At 39.7% G+C, this 13,085-nt stretch overlaps 1 protein-coding gene across 1 annotated transcript; it reads right to left on the reverse strand.

The window, feature by feature from the left end:
- Nucleotides 1-4,108: 4,108 nt before the first annotated feature.
- LOC121322021 (carboxypeptidase N catalytic chain-like) lies at nt 4,109-12,512 on the reverse strand. Its single transcript, XM_041261452.1, has 9 exons — nt 12,123-12,512; nt 9,279-9,475; nt 7,514-7,669; nt 7,011-7,193; nt 6,558-6,669; nt 6,034-6,173; nt 5,672-5,771; nt 5,458-5,576; nt 4,109-4,792 (listed from the first exon to the last, which is right to left on the reverse strand). Exons 1-9 carry the CDS (start codon nt 12,367-12,369, stop codon nt 4,691-4,693), a joined length of 1,356 nt encoding a protein of 451 aa, XP_041117386.1. The 5' UTR covers nt 12,370-12,512; the 3' UTR covers nt 4,109-4,690.
- Between the last annotated feature and the right edge of the window lie 573 nt (nt 12,513-13,085).

Genomic DNA, 13,085 nt, shown 5'->3' on the forward strand with positions numbered 1-13,085 from the left:
TGAGTGGCCACAAGTCATAAAGGCCAGTCATCCCTGAGCGGCTTAGTGTAATGACACTAGGCTGGTTAGCATTGTGATGCATCAGTATTACTTGGCAGTCAGAGCTAGTTATTTTGTGATACTTCGTTTCTGTTGACAAAGCGCCAAGTTCCAGAAGGGCTGTACTGTACACGAAATAGAAAGACTGCTGAAACTGTACAAGACTATTCATGCAATCTTTCATAAAAAAACATCGACATGAAATGTACAATAAATGAGAGATGTTTGGTAAACACACACACACACACACACACACACACACACACACACACACACACACACACACACACACACACACACACACACACGCTACAGTTCATTATAGCCTTATAGTCTGGAATTGAAATGCATTAAAATGTTTTTTTTTTTTTTTCATTTATCCACACATCCTACCCCACAACTTCCAAGTGAAAAAAATGTTTTAGAAATTTGTAGAAAATTAATTAAAAATAAAAACTGAAATAGCTTGGCTGGATAAGTGTCCATCCCCCTTGTAATAGCAATCCTAAATTAGCTCAGGTGTAACCAATCGCCTTCAAAATCACACACCAAGTTAAGTGGCCTCCACCTGTGTTAAATTGTAGTGATTCACATGATTTCAGGATAAATTCAGCAGTTTCTGTAGGTTCCCTCTACTGGGTAGTGCATTTCAAAGCAAAAACTCAACCATGAGCACCAAGGCGCTTTTAAAAGAACTCTGTGACAAAGTTGTTGAAAGGCACAGATCAGGGGATAGGTATAAAAAAATATGAAAGACCTTGAATATCCCTTGGAGATCAAGCCGTCCCTCCAAACCGGATGATCGAGCAAGAAGGAGACTGATCAGAGAGGCTACCAATAGGCCAATGGCAACTTTGCAAGAGCTACAGGTTTTAATGGCTAAGACTTGTCAAAGTGTGCATGTGACAACAATATCCCAAGCACTCCACAAATATGGCCTGTATGGTAGGGTGGCAAGAAGGAAGCCATTACTCAAGAAAGCCCACCTTGAATCCCATTTGAAGTATGCAAAAAAACACTCAGGAGATTCTGTAGCCATGTGGCAAAAAGTTTTGTGGTCTGACAAAACTAAAATGGAACGTGTAATGGTGCTCAGTGAGAATGGTGTAGGATTATGTAGTGGTTCTGTGATTGAAGTGTCAACTAAGGGCTATGCTGAGAGCACTGAACTCAAATTGGTCTAATCCCAGGCTCATATGCATTAACCCACGCCCTTGTCTGATATTTATGTTTTAATTTTTTTCTCTTAACAGAATTACAATTGTAGGAAACTGCTGGGAAATGGAGTGAAGTTTGTCTCACAACTCAGAAATGTTGATGCTGCAGAGAATGTTGCTGACTGAATGCCAGACTTCAGCAGCCCAATCACAACATGACTCATTCCATTACCAAGTGCTCTGAAAAAAAATAGAATAGTCTGGATTCATAGGATATGTCTCAGTTGCCCTTATACATTTTATTCAACGACTGAGCCTGCACAACATCATATGGTTAATATAAATAACAGGAAGCCCAGCTACAGTCAACAGCTATTGTAGTTTGAGTTGATAAATATGTAGAGGGCTGCTTTTTGTTACAAGCTCAATGTGTTTTGCACGCTATGTGTTGTGTGCAACAAAAAGGGACAGAAAGCCTATGTACCGCACACGTGTGACCTTGGAATCAGGGAATCTGTTTAACCGGATAAACAGACTAAAGCTGTATAACAGCTTGGAATCTGCGGGATGCTGGGAGAACCAGATTCTTCCCAGTTTGGCAGCTGAATTCTGCCTCTATAGCACTCTATGCAATAGCGTATGCATAGGTGTGCTGCAATCAGCAACATGTTTGTTGGAGTCCTGTTTCCACGTAGACAGTTTCTGTAGTTTTGTAGTGTTTATAACAAGCTGCAGAAAACACTGGAAACGTATGATAATGACATACAAACAGTAATGTGTGATGACAGCCATTTTCCTGTTCAAACATCTTAAGAACAGAAAAAGCTATCACTAGAAATAATAAAAAAAAAGTCTGGATTATTTCCCACACAAGCGTGTGTTTTGCATTGATTTTAATTTTTAAAAAAGTGAATGTTAAGTCTGCCATCTAGGGGATATATCAGCATACTACAATACAGTCTCATATCTGAAAGAAAAAAAAATCTAGCATGAGCCACTATGATACCAACACAAAGTACTAGAGCATGATACGGTAAGGTTCTATGGTGTTATTTTACTATTTACAGTTGCCTGTTATGTTGACGTTCATAATGATGCATATGGATTCAACCATTGTGTTTACCTGTAGAGATCCAACAACTGCTTCTGTATAATTTGGCAGTACTTAGATTTAGAAGTCTAGTTTTAGGTAACCAGAAAACATGAGTGAGAATATTGTATAGTGAAATGGTCTAGGATCCTGTGATAGCCAGAGTCTGTCTGATACTCTGTAATAAATTCCACTAGATGTCACAGCTTAGTAATGCAGACAACAGAGGCAAGGTAAAGGATAGCCAAACATGCAAAAAGATAAAGGCAGCATACAGTACTGGGCAGAAACGTGGCAAATGAAATTCAGTGTCAACAAATGTAAAGCACTACACGCCAGTCACAGCAATGCATGATCCAAATGTAAAGGGGGTTAAAACTAGAACAGGCACACCATGAGAAAGATCTCAGTGTTGTAAAAGATTGGGCTTTAAAATCTTAAAAGGAATTGACATAGTTAACCCAAACCATTACTTTAAGCGCAGTACATAAATCAGTACCAGGGGACACAGCTGGAATTTAAGTGGAAATAGACTTAGGACAGAGGGAAGGAAACACTTCTTCACACAGAGAGTGGTGAGGGGATGGAATGGGTTACCAAGCCATGTGGTTGAAAGTGGCACTTTTTCACACAGAGAGTGTTGAGGGGATGGAATGGATTACCTTGTCATGTTGTTGAGGCAGAAACACTGGGATCCTTTAAGACTCGACTTGACAAAGTTCTGAGAGCAATCAGCTGCGAGGAATTGGATGAGCTTAGATGGGCCTCTCGTTTTCTTTCACTTTGACCTGGTGTCAATATGGGTGCTACATTGTGGTCATGTGACTTTTTGTTTTCAGGGTGATAAAGATGACACGCTTTGAGATATTGGCTTCACATTTGGTACACAGCTGTACCTCTAGCTCTAATAAATGATAGGTATTGTCCAATAAAAATTAACCCTTTTTTTGCAACAGTTTTTGCAACGGTGCTGCTGCCTCACTGTTTAAGCCTCATTTTTGCAGGATTATTGTATTTACAGTAAACAGTACTGGCTATTATGTGTTTGTCAGTGAATGACTGCACACATCTGATTCACAGCTCTCTCATTCACATTTCATAATTGGTTTTGTCCAAAAAAAATCACTGCTTCGTTTTATCTTCCCACCATATTTCAGAAAACGTTAACTTTGATACATACTTTCATTCAAGCACTGCTCAATTACTTGAAGTTTACAAACCTTTGTTCTTGTTAACAGAAACAGTAATACCGAGGGTAAGGGTAAGTCAGTGAGGATTAGAAAGGGTTCTCACTACCCCTTCAGCCACTGGATCTGTGCCTGGTAGAGTGCTAATGCAAGGGTGTTTAGGCTTTCCCGTGGCCATTCTGTAAATCGCTGCAGTGTGTGAAGTCGTTCTAGAGAACATGAGGAATTTGGAGGGAGTTGAAATCATACTGTATGTTATAGACATTAAAAGAGTTCTTCCCAGCGCAAACCAGCACCTCCAGCTTCTCTTCAATAGGACCATTAACTGCGTTCAACATTGCCACCTTGAGTGGAATGACCAATCCAGACACTTTCCATATGCAGCTGTTCACCTTATGCTGTTTCTGGTTCTTTCTGGATTTTATTTGTTCATTCCAATTTCAGCATTATGTTCTGCTCTGGCTCCCTTATTAGCATTTCCTGTTTATGTCACAGTTAATTATTACTGAAAGGTCAGACTGTCAGGGAGTAAAGTGTCCTGTCCAGAGGATTTCCCCCTGCAACCATTTCAGTTAGGGATTTGAGCAAACTTTTTCATCTTTAATATTATTTTCACAAGGAATGACGGAACCAAGTATGTATAGATATGTTTAATCTTAATAGGCAGCGAGTAAAAAAAAAGCTTTTTCATATACATAAGCATACTGATGTAGTTACATTTCTCATTTAGCTTTTTTTTCACATTGAGACCTTTATAGGGGAGGACAATTTCTAAAAAACAATGTGGCTCCCCTATTTGGTTCACAACTGGACAGAACAGATGTGATGTTAAAACAAAACTGCTATGTCCTTGAATCTCTGCTACTACAGTACATCAAACACATGAAGAAACCCGAGCAGTCCTTCATAGATGCACTGAATTAATTGCACATAAGCTCCTGCTTGAATTCTTGCTTTTTACACTTTCTATGATACGTTTGAAATAGGATAGGTGTAACAAAATAAGGCCAGTCGATAAAAAAAGAATACTCCAATACACTATTCTGTGGTTAAACAAAGAAAGTGGAAGTATATATATATATATATATATATATATATATATATATATATATATATATATATATATATATTTCTAAAGCAGAAGGCCGTCTGTATTTGATCTCTTTCTGCAATGAAGGTTGAGGATGTTTGCTCTGCAGAATGTATCAGTGAGTCTCTCATCTGGGCGCCATTTTATGTGAAGGGACTTTCTTGTTGTTCCCAGCACTCTGTGTTTCACTGGAGGTTTCCCGGGAAGCAGCTTTCAAATAAAAATGTAACTGAAAACAAAGAGAAAAACACTTTTGTTATTCTGAAACATACACAGTACAGCGGAGTCCATTCAATTAATCTAAAGAGAGCAGAAGATCTAAATACTGGCTTCACTGAAACCATTCAAACATTGTAGCATGTTTCATTCTTTTGCAGTCAGACATAACCATGCACTGCTGTCTGTTTGCTTTTCACAGCACTGGCTGTTTCATTAGGTACACAGTGGTGGTAATGAGACAAGATTATATAGCCAAGAGTAAACTTAAATAAATAACATTATTTCATGCGAAATGATGGACCGATATGAATACAGTCTCATAAAGTTTCAAACACTTTGAACAAGAGATATATATGAACAAGAATATATATATATATATATATATATATATATATATATATATATATATATATATGTGTGTGTGTGTGTGTGTGTGTGTGTATATATATATATATATATATATATATATATATATATATATATATATATATATATATATATATATATATATATATATAAATAGTTAAAATGTTAATGTGACATGCTGGCAGGCAGTTCTGTGTAAAATTCGAAAGCGTGACACATGTACAGTCTATGCATTACCAGAGGGTCAAATGCAACAGTCCCTATAGTCAGTGTCCAGCCCTTACTGCTTGTGTAACAATACATGCTCACCTGTATGGCTTCTGCAGGCCCCACTGTCACTGTGCTGATGCTGGGCTGGTATCCCTCTGCAGATGCCGTTACTGTGTAAGTTCCAGGTAACAACAACCGGAAATAATCCCCTTCGACACCTGGATGAAGACACACATATAGGAAATGAAGACTGCGTGGATTAGGCACTCACTCTATCTGATATTGGAGAGTCAGCTGCTGGGTTTGCTCTCACCTGTGGTGATGTCGTGATTGATCCCGGATATGGAAATCTCTGCATTTTTAATGCCATTGTTATTTTCATCGTAAACCATTCCTTTAATGCCAAGGTGAACCTGGAAGTGATCACAAGCCAATCATTTGTGAAAGCCTAATGAACACTCAATTTTGACCTGTTTTAGAAATTAAGACCAGTAACAAAAAAACAAAAAAAAAAAAAATTTTGTAAAGAAGTTCTTAGCTTCCAAAACACTCAATCAGAAATACCCAATACGTTAGCTGCAGGTAAAGTAAAACTGATTCGCTGATGCGTTTTCATTACTAAAGTACTAAGACTTGTAAAAAGTTTGCCTGCAGACACAGCATGCCACCTCTCACCTGTTCCAGGTAAGACACAAGTGCCTCCCGATTCCCCAGCCACTCTCGCTGCAGCTCCTGCGCTGCTGGGAACTTGTTACAGCTCAGCTCCAGGGTGATCTCGAAACAGTTGGTGTGGAGATAGTTAAAATCCTGCATGCCTTAGAGGACAGAGAGAAACAGCACCTGTTAGGTGAGGAAGAGTGAAGCATTGAGACTTCACATTCTCCTGAGTGAGGCAGCTTGCAGCTGACTGAAACGCAGTCACAGATAAAATAAATAAATAAATACATGTACTGAACTTACTGTATATACAATGAATATCTGCCTCTTTGTAAGCATTACTAAAGTGGGGGATGATTGACATCTGACGAAGGAATGATTCACAAGTAACTTTTCTCTTGCACCCAATTAAACCCACAGCAGAACAGAAGCACAAGGATAAGGGACTTGCCAAAGATTACACTAAGACATTCCTTGAAGGTTTCTGCCTTAACATATCAGGATGAAGAATATTTAAAAAAGAGATTCAAGAACTGAAACACCTTTGGAGAGAGAGTACCAGCTGGCTCCATTTGTGATCCCCTCGTCAAAATAGTCTCCGCAATTCCAGCCTTGGTGCATCCAGCCATGGGCATATGAGTAGGTCCTTGCCAACTAGTGACAAAAAAGGATGGTCTCCATTATTCATAAATATGTGTGCTGTGTAGGTATTAATAATGCTCAACACTATGCTAATAGTTATGCCCTTTCCAGTTCCCCACAAATCAGTCGTCAGAGACCCTTTTGTGCTGGAAAAGTTAGACTGCATGACAAGTCTGAAACTCTTAAAAGCAGTTGTTCTCGTAGACAGTTTTGTAGCAGCAATAATTATGTCTCATTATCAATTTCTCTAACTGTAACAAGACATATATGTATTTATTGATTTCCCATGAATGCCTCATTATTGTTATTGCATGGAAACTTCGATCTATGTTTTATTTTGTTACTTGTATTACCTTTTTAAAGATCTTGTCGTCTGCTGTAGCAGAGTAACTTGTTTTACGGTGCCCTCTGACCCTCGGCTCCCGAGACTTATCAAAAGGGTAATTTGCCACAACTGCTCCACCGTGCAGATTAGCCGAGAGAACAAAATTGTAATTTTTCATCCATCTGATCACTGCAAGTGTTTCAGATTCTACCTACAAAAATGTAAAGAATATTAGCACATGCAAGTACACTGTATATGTGGTGTTGCAATAGCGTTTCAAGGCAATCGCCTACACTGTGCCTCAAGCCTTACAATTCTCAAGCGAAGGCAAAGACAATATGAAAAACTAAAATCAGCAGATGTGACACTCTGCAGCAATATACAGTATGTATTACACATGTCTTTATCAGTACCAGCAAAAAAACATGAGACATGCATCCCAAATCAATATGTATATGAAGTAACATTTTAGAAGCGAATACAAAATAGATGAACACATTAACATGCTCTCCAGAGACAGGAGTCTCTTACCTGCTGTTCCCAGTTATCTGGTAAGGGGAGGTGATGATTCGGTCCATCGTTTTTCTCAAAGTAATACATCATTGCGTTCAGATCTGGAAAATTCCTGTTTAAATCCACATCTCTGGAATTGGTCCTGCCTGTGAGGTAGCCATTAGCATCGGGGCCCTGAACGATGTGGACACACACACACACACACACATGCGCATGCACACACACACACACACACACACACACACACACACACACACACACACATGCGCACACACATGCGCACGCACACACACACACACACACACACACACACACACACACACACACACACACACACACACACACATGCGCACTGCGCACACACACACACACACACACAAGTTTTTTAAATGTTAATTCAAATCAGCCTCATGAACATCTTTTTGCTTTTTTTTACTCATGTGGCAGAGTTAGGCAATCACGTCTAATATTTAATTTTAGAATATTGATAATGTAATCACTAAGCAGTTGTAATATTGTACACTAGCATTGTGCTTCATCCATAGTAAATATTGTAGCCCTGGTCAGATACACACTGGACAGTAGGTATTGTGCTTGTAGACCAGCATATCAATATAGATTGTTTGCTTTAATCCAGAATTCAATGTTCCTCTTGGGGGCTCAATAGTTGAGCCTGAACAGAAAAGCCTATCCCATTGTGAGTGAATGCCTGATACACTGTAAATTGTCTTTTGTCAACACCAGGAATGATACAATCTCAATGTGCATTTCTGGTAGAGTGACGTGAGGTTCCTCTGTAAATAACCCTGCGTGCCTTCGAGGTGTGCCAATCCCAACCTTCTGTCTCCATCTCCTGCCAGTCAAGCAGCGAACAGGCACACACGTCATCCAGAGAAATCAATCAATGATTCCACATCAAGCACTCCTTAGCAACACCGCTGCTGCGGGGGCCAATTGTTGATTTAGTTAGGCAACAAAATTCTGCTCTAATCACACTTTTTGTTATTACACTTGTTTGAGGATTTCCTTTTACTCTTAAAATCCACTTATTTTCACATTTCACATACACAACTCAAGATTTCTGGGTTTAAAATGATCAGGTACAAGGTAATCTAATCTTAGAATTTACTGTAAACCCACCTGCAACACGTCAATGTAGATAACCAGTTCATGACCTATGTAACAAAGTGCAGCTCAGAAGCAAGAAACACCTCTTAAAATAGAAAACAGCAGTGTTGGTTTTACAATTGCACCCCTGGACTGTGATGTAAAACTTTGTCAGCAGCTCTCTCCTGTGACAGCTACAGGTTTGAACTTCTTTACATTCAAAACAAAAACTATCCAAGAAGCAGTTATCAACCCGAGAGAGAGAGAGAGAGAGAGAGAGAGAGAGAGAGAGAGAGAGAGAGAGAGAGAGAGAGAGAGCGACAGAGAGAGAGAAAGCGAGAGAGACAGAGAGAAAGAGATTTGTAGTCTAATCTCTTTCAGCAGACAAGAAACCTAAAATGAAAGTTTTTTTTTAAATTAAAAAATGATGTCAGTTCTTTGAAAATAAGAAGCAAAGAGAACTTGAGTGCTGTTACTGCTGATGAAATCGTGTTTAAAGCTAGTGTAGTCAATATATTGGAAGTATCAGAGTATGTTACATTTGTATTTGCTTGTTGCTGCTGCTGTGTTACAAGGTAACCTGACAGAACTGTGTGCAGTGAACCTTGTAATGCAGTTTTATGTGCATTGCAAGATAAAGATAGCGTTATAAAGATTACTTTCAGGCCAACTGTACCTGCTTACCAGCCACCTCGTATCCATCAGGGTTCATGGAGGGCAGGATGTGTACACGAGTGTCGTGGATCAGCCGCGTTATCCGTGGATTTCCAGCCCGGTACTCCTCACACAGGAACTGGGAGAACTGAATCAACAGCTCCCTGCCTAGGACCTCATTTCCATGCATGTTCCCCACATACTTGAACTCTGGCTCCACTGAAACACACAACAAAGTAGGAATTTTCCCTTTTTGTAAAGTGTTTTTCTAATGACTCTGCTTTACAGGTAGCCTTCTATTAAAGCTCAGCTACCATCACTAAACAACCTCTGTGCAACAGAGCTGTTTAGACTACTGGATTTATTCTGAGCATTCGCCACTCTAAAGCTACTGTAAAGTTGAAAGGTTCCTGTTGAAACCCATGCTGCACTGTTTATATAACTCCCCCAGAACAATAAGAAATGGCTGAACCCGTTTGCCTCTCATTAAGCAGAAGGACACATGCAAACACTTTTGGGTTGTTTATTCTTAATACAACAGGGGAGTGTTTTCCTTGCAGCCAAGAAGACTGTTACATACAAGTATTTATTTAACCATTTCCCCTTTTACACTGCTGTATACTGAAGAGAAAACGTCTAGAATGAGTTATCAGAGCTTTGTAAAACCGTGCAGGTCTATTGAGAGTGGTGTGTGGGGTGGGGATGTTGTCACAATAAAGGCTATAATGGGATCTAACGTCAGCTGGAAAGGTAAACAGCTTTCTCTTCGAGTTCACAGCAATGAGATCTATTTGGCAACAACAATGATTCTACACATGTGAGTCGGGCCGCTTGTAGACCTGAATTTAAACACAGACAAAACAACTGTGAAAGTGTCTGAGTTTCCCTCTGGATACAATGACACGGTCTGTTCAGTTACGGAATCGGAGACTGTCGTCTAACCTCATGTTTGTGTGATGTACGATTTAAACCCATGATTATAGCTGATAGAGGAAGCTACAGACTTCAGATCAAGTGAAAATACAATAGAGAAGTGTACTGAAAAACAGGTGAAAGAGTTTCTTTCAGGGAATGAGTTTTCATTCATGTTTATGCTAAATACTAATGTATTGTGCAGTGGTGAGGTCAGAGGAACAATGAACACAATGTCATGTGATAGAATAAATATATAAACATGTATGTGACAGGAAGTGTAGAATAATATTATCCATAAGATATTGTTTTATTAATTGCAGACCACAGTTGTTACCCTGAACATCCACAATCTCAGCCAAGCTAACAACAGCAAAAAAAAAAAAAAAAAAAAAAGATTTATATTCTACACTTGTGTTCCCTCCCTATATAACGTAAAGTAGAAACATAAAAAGCTATTATCCCAATGTGTAAGTCAGGATCTACAGATAAACCAGGAGCAAACCTCTGAGCATATCAAAGCATTCATATGCTGTCCAAGCTCCACGAAAACCCCCCACACTCCTACTGAACTGCTGACACTGGTTAGTATAGAAAGCAACGGATCAACCCTTTAGGAGAATGTGTCAATCCACCTGGGACCTTACATGTTAGGAACAGTGGGCTGCTTCATATCCCTATATAAAGAGGTGAAGTGTGTTAGTAAGGGGCTGCTCTGGGCCTCACATCTGGTCTTCTCCCAGTTGGGTGCTAATCGAAACATCTAAGGCAGGTTCTGTTTGCAGACCATAAAGTAATCAAACCACTGTAGGAAGTGTTACAGCTATGCCCAATGCACCAAACATGACCCACACCCCACAGTAAATCTCTTGAGTCATTCTCCTCCCAGCAATGAGTCCCAATCATCCTCAGTGTGCACTCCACACTGTCTCCTTGCTGTGTGAGTTAGTCGGGTGCGAGAAACCCAGGAGTACATGAACCGCTTATATTTGATACCATTCCTCCAGGAATATCAACAGCAAACACTTCGGTGCAGTGGTTCTCAAAAAATACCAGTTTTAAAACACAGCGTTCATATTCTCGACACACAACAATACACATGTATACAACTGAGACAGGTATTCGACCTATAATCTACTGAATCAGACAACATTTATATATATGTACAAGTGGCAGTATGGATTATTACAAGGCTCGTGCAGCTTTAAATGATTCATTAAAAAGTAATGCAAAGCTGCCAAATGTGGGTAGTTTGCTGGTTGTGTCAGCAGTCAGTGCCTATGGCTTGATTAATTGAAATAAAAAAATTACCTTTGTGCCGGGGCCTTTTAAAAACAATGGCACTCACTGCATGTTCCTGTTTTCAAACTAAATCCTAGAACACAAACATATCCTGCAATTCTTTGAACGGAAGTACTTACCTTAAAATAACGCTTCTATACTTCTCCACAGGTTACAGTTTCTGACTTTAGGCTGACCCAGGACCAATGAACATTTTTGATGGGAACTAACATGTTTCAAAGAAGTGGTTCTGTTACAGAAATCCAAATACTATTTCCAAAAACACTTCAAACATTTGAACAGAAACTGCCTCCCAAGATTTGGTTAAAAAAACACAAACATACAAATGGCACTTTCCATAAACAAACCCATTTTAACCCTTGTAAAACCTGCCGATGAGAGTGTAAAAGCCGAGGCAAAAAGGATGCGTGGAGCATGCTGTCAGTACCACAGGGAAAAGCATAGGCTGTGTAGCAACAAGCACAGAAAGATAGAGGAGGGAGCATAGCATTTCTACTTTAGAGAAACATGTTATTTACTACCAGCAGCAGTACGATTAAACTGCTGATTGGATTCTACAAGAGGCTTTGCTATCAGTTGGGCTGCATGTTTTTTTTTAACACACACAGCTATGCACACAGTGAAAGTGCATTCATAACCTTGTCCTACTTACAGAGCTCATGTATCCCTGGGTTGTCACTGAACTCCAGCACATAGAGGTGTCTGCCTTCCACACTGCGCCCAATGCTGTATACCCTGGTGATGAAGGGACACTCATTCTGCACGTTCAGCATAGCTCTCACCATGTCCTCATAGCCATGGTGCTGGAAATCCAATGCAGAGGCCAGTCCAAACCAAACCACACACCTGAGAAGAAAGCTGCCTAACTTCTCCATCCTCCTCGTCCTGATCTGAGACATGAACCAAGCAGAGAACCAGTGCTTTCCCCCCAGTCTCCTCCTCCTGCTGTGTGTGTGACTGCACTGAGCCGGTGAGAGCTAACGTGGGCGGCCCCTTGTGACCATGCCTCTTCACTAACTGCTACCAGTGCTCTCAGGGATCATGCCAGTGCCATTTCTATAGCAGCCCCTGTTAAATGATTTACAGAAGCCTCTGAAGAGAGAGCCTCCCTGTCCCTCCACACCTGCTAACTGGAGCCCAATTTGCATTTTTTGTTTGTTTGTTTTTTTTTATCTTGCAAATATATTTTATTTTACATGGATTATTTAGAGACAATGCCACAAGTCAAAACTGTTTAAATAAAAAATAAATGTATCTGTTAAGTACACAGATATGTATTGAAAATTAATTATTTAGTAACAGATGTTACACAACTTTTAGACAAATGAAATGTTCCTGTGAATTGGACAGACATTGCGAAAGAATACTGGTACAGTATTGATCCCTAAAGTAAATGTTCCAGGCTGAACCGCTGGAGCTCGCATACACTGTGCGGAGAACGGCTTTGGGGCTACAGGAAGCTATTTGAATTATTATTCATCATTTTGTTGGTTTTATTTCAGAAATTCAGATTAAGCTCAGACAGTGCTGAAAAAAAAATGCCATTAAATATTGCAGCTAAGTATTACACACAATCGTTCAAATTGTGCTAAAATGAATATAACACTGAAAGCCC

This window comes from Polyodon spathula, chromosome 10, assembly GCF_017654505.1.
Source record: "Polyodon spathula isolate WHYD16114869_AA chromosome 10, ASM1765450v1, whole genome shotgun sequence".
NCBI classification, from domain to species: Eukaryota; Metazoa; Chordata; class Actinopteri; order Acipenseriformes; family Polyodontidae; genus Polyodon; species Polyodon spathula.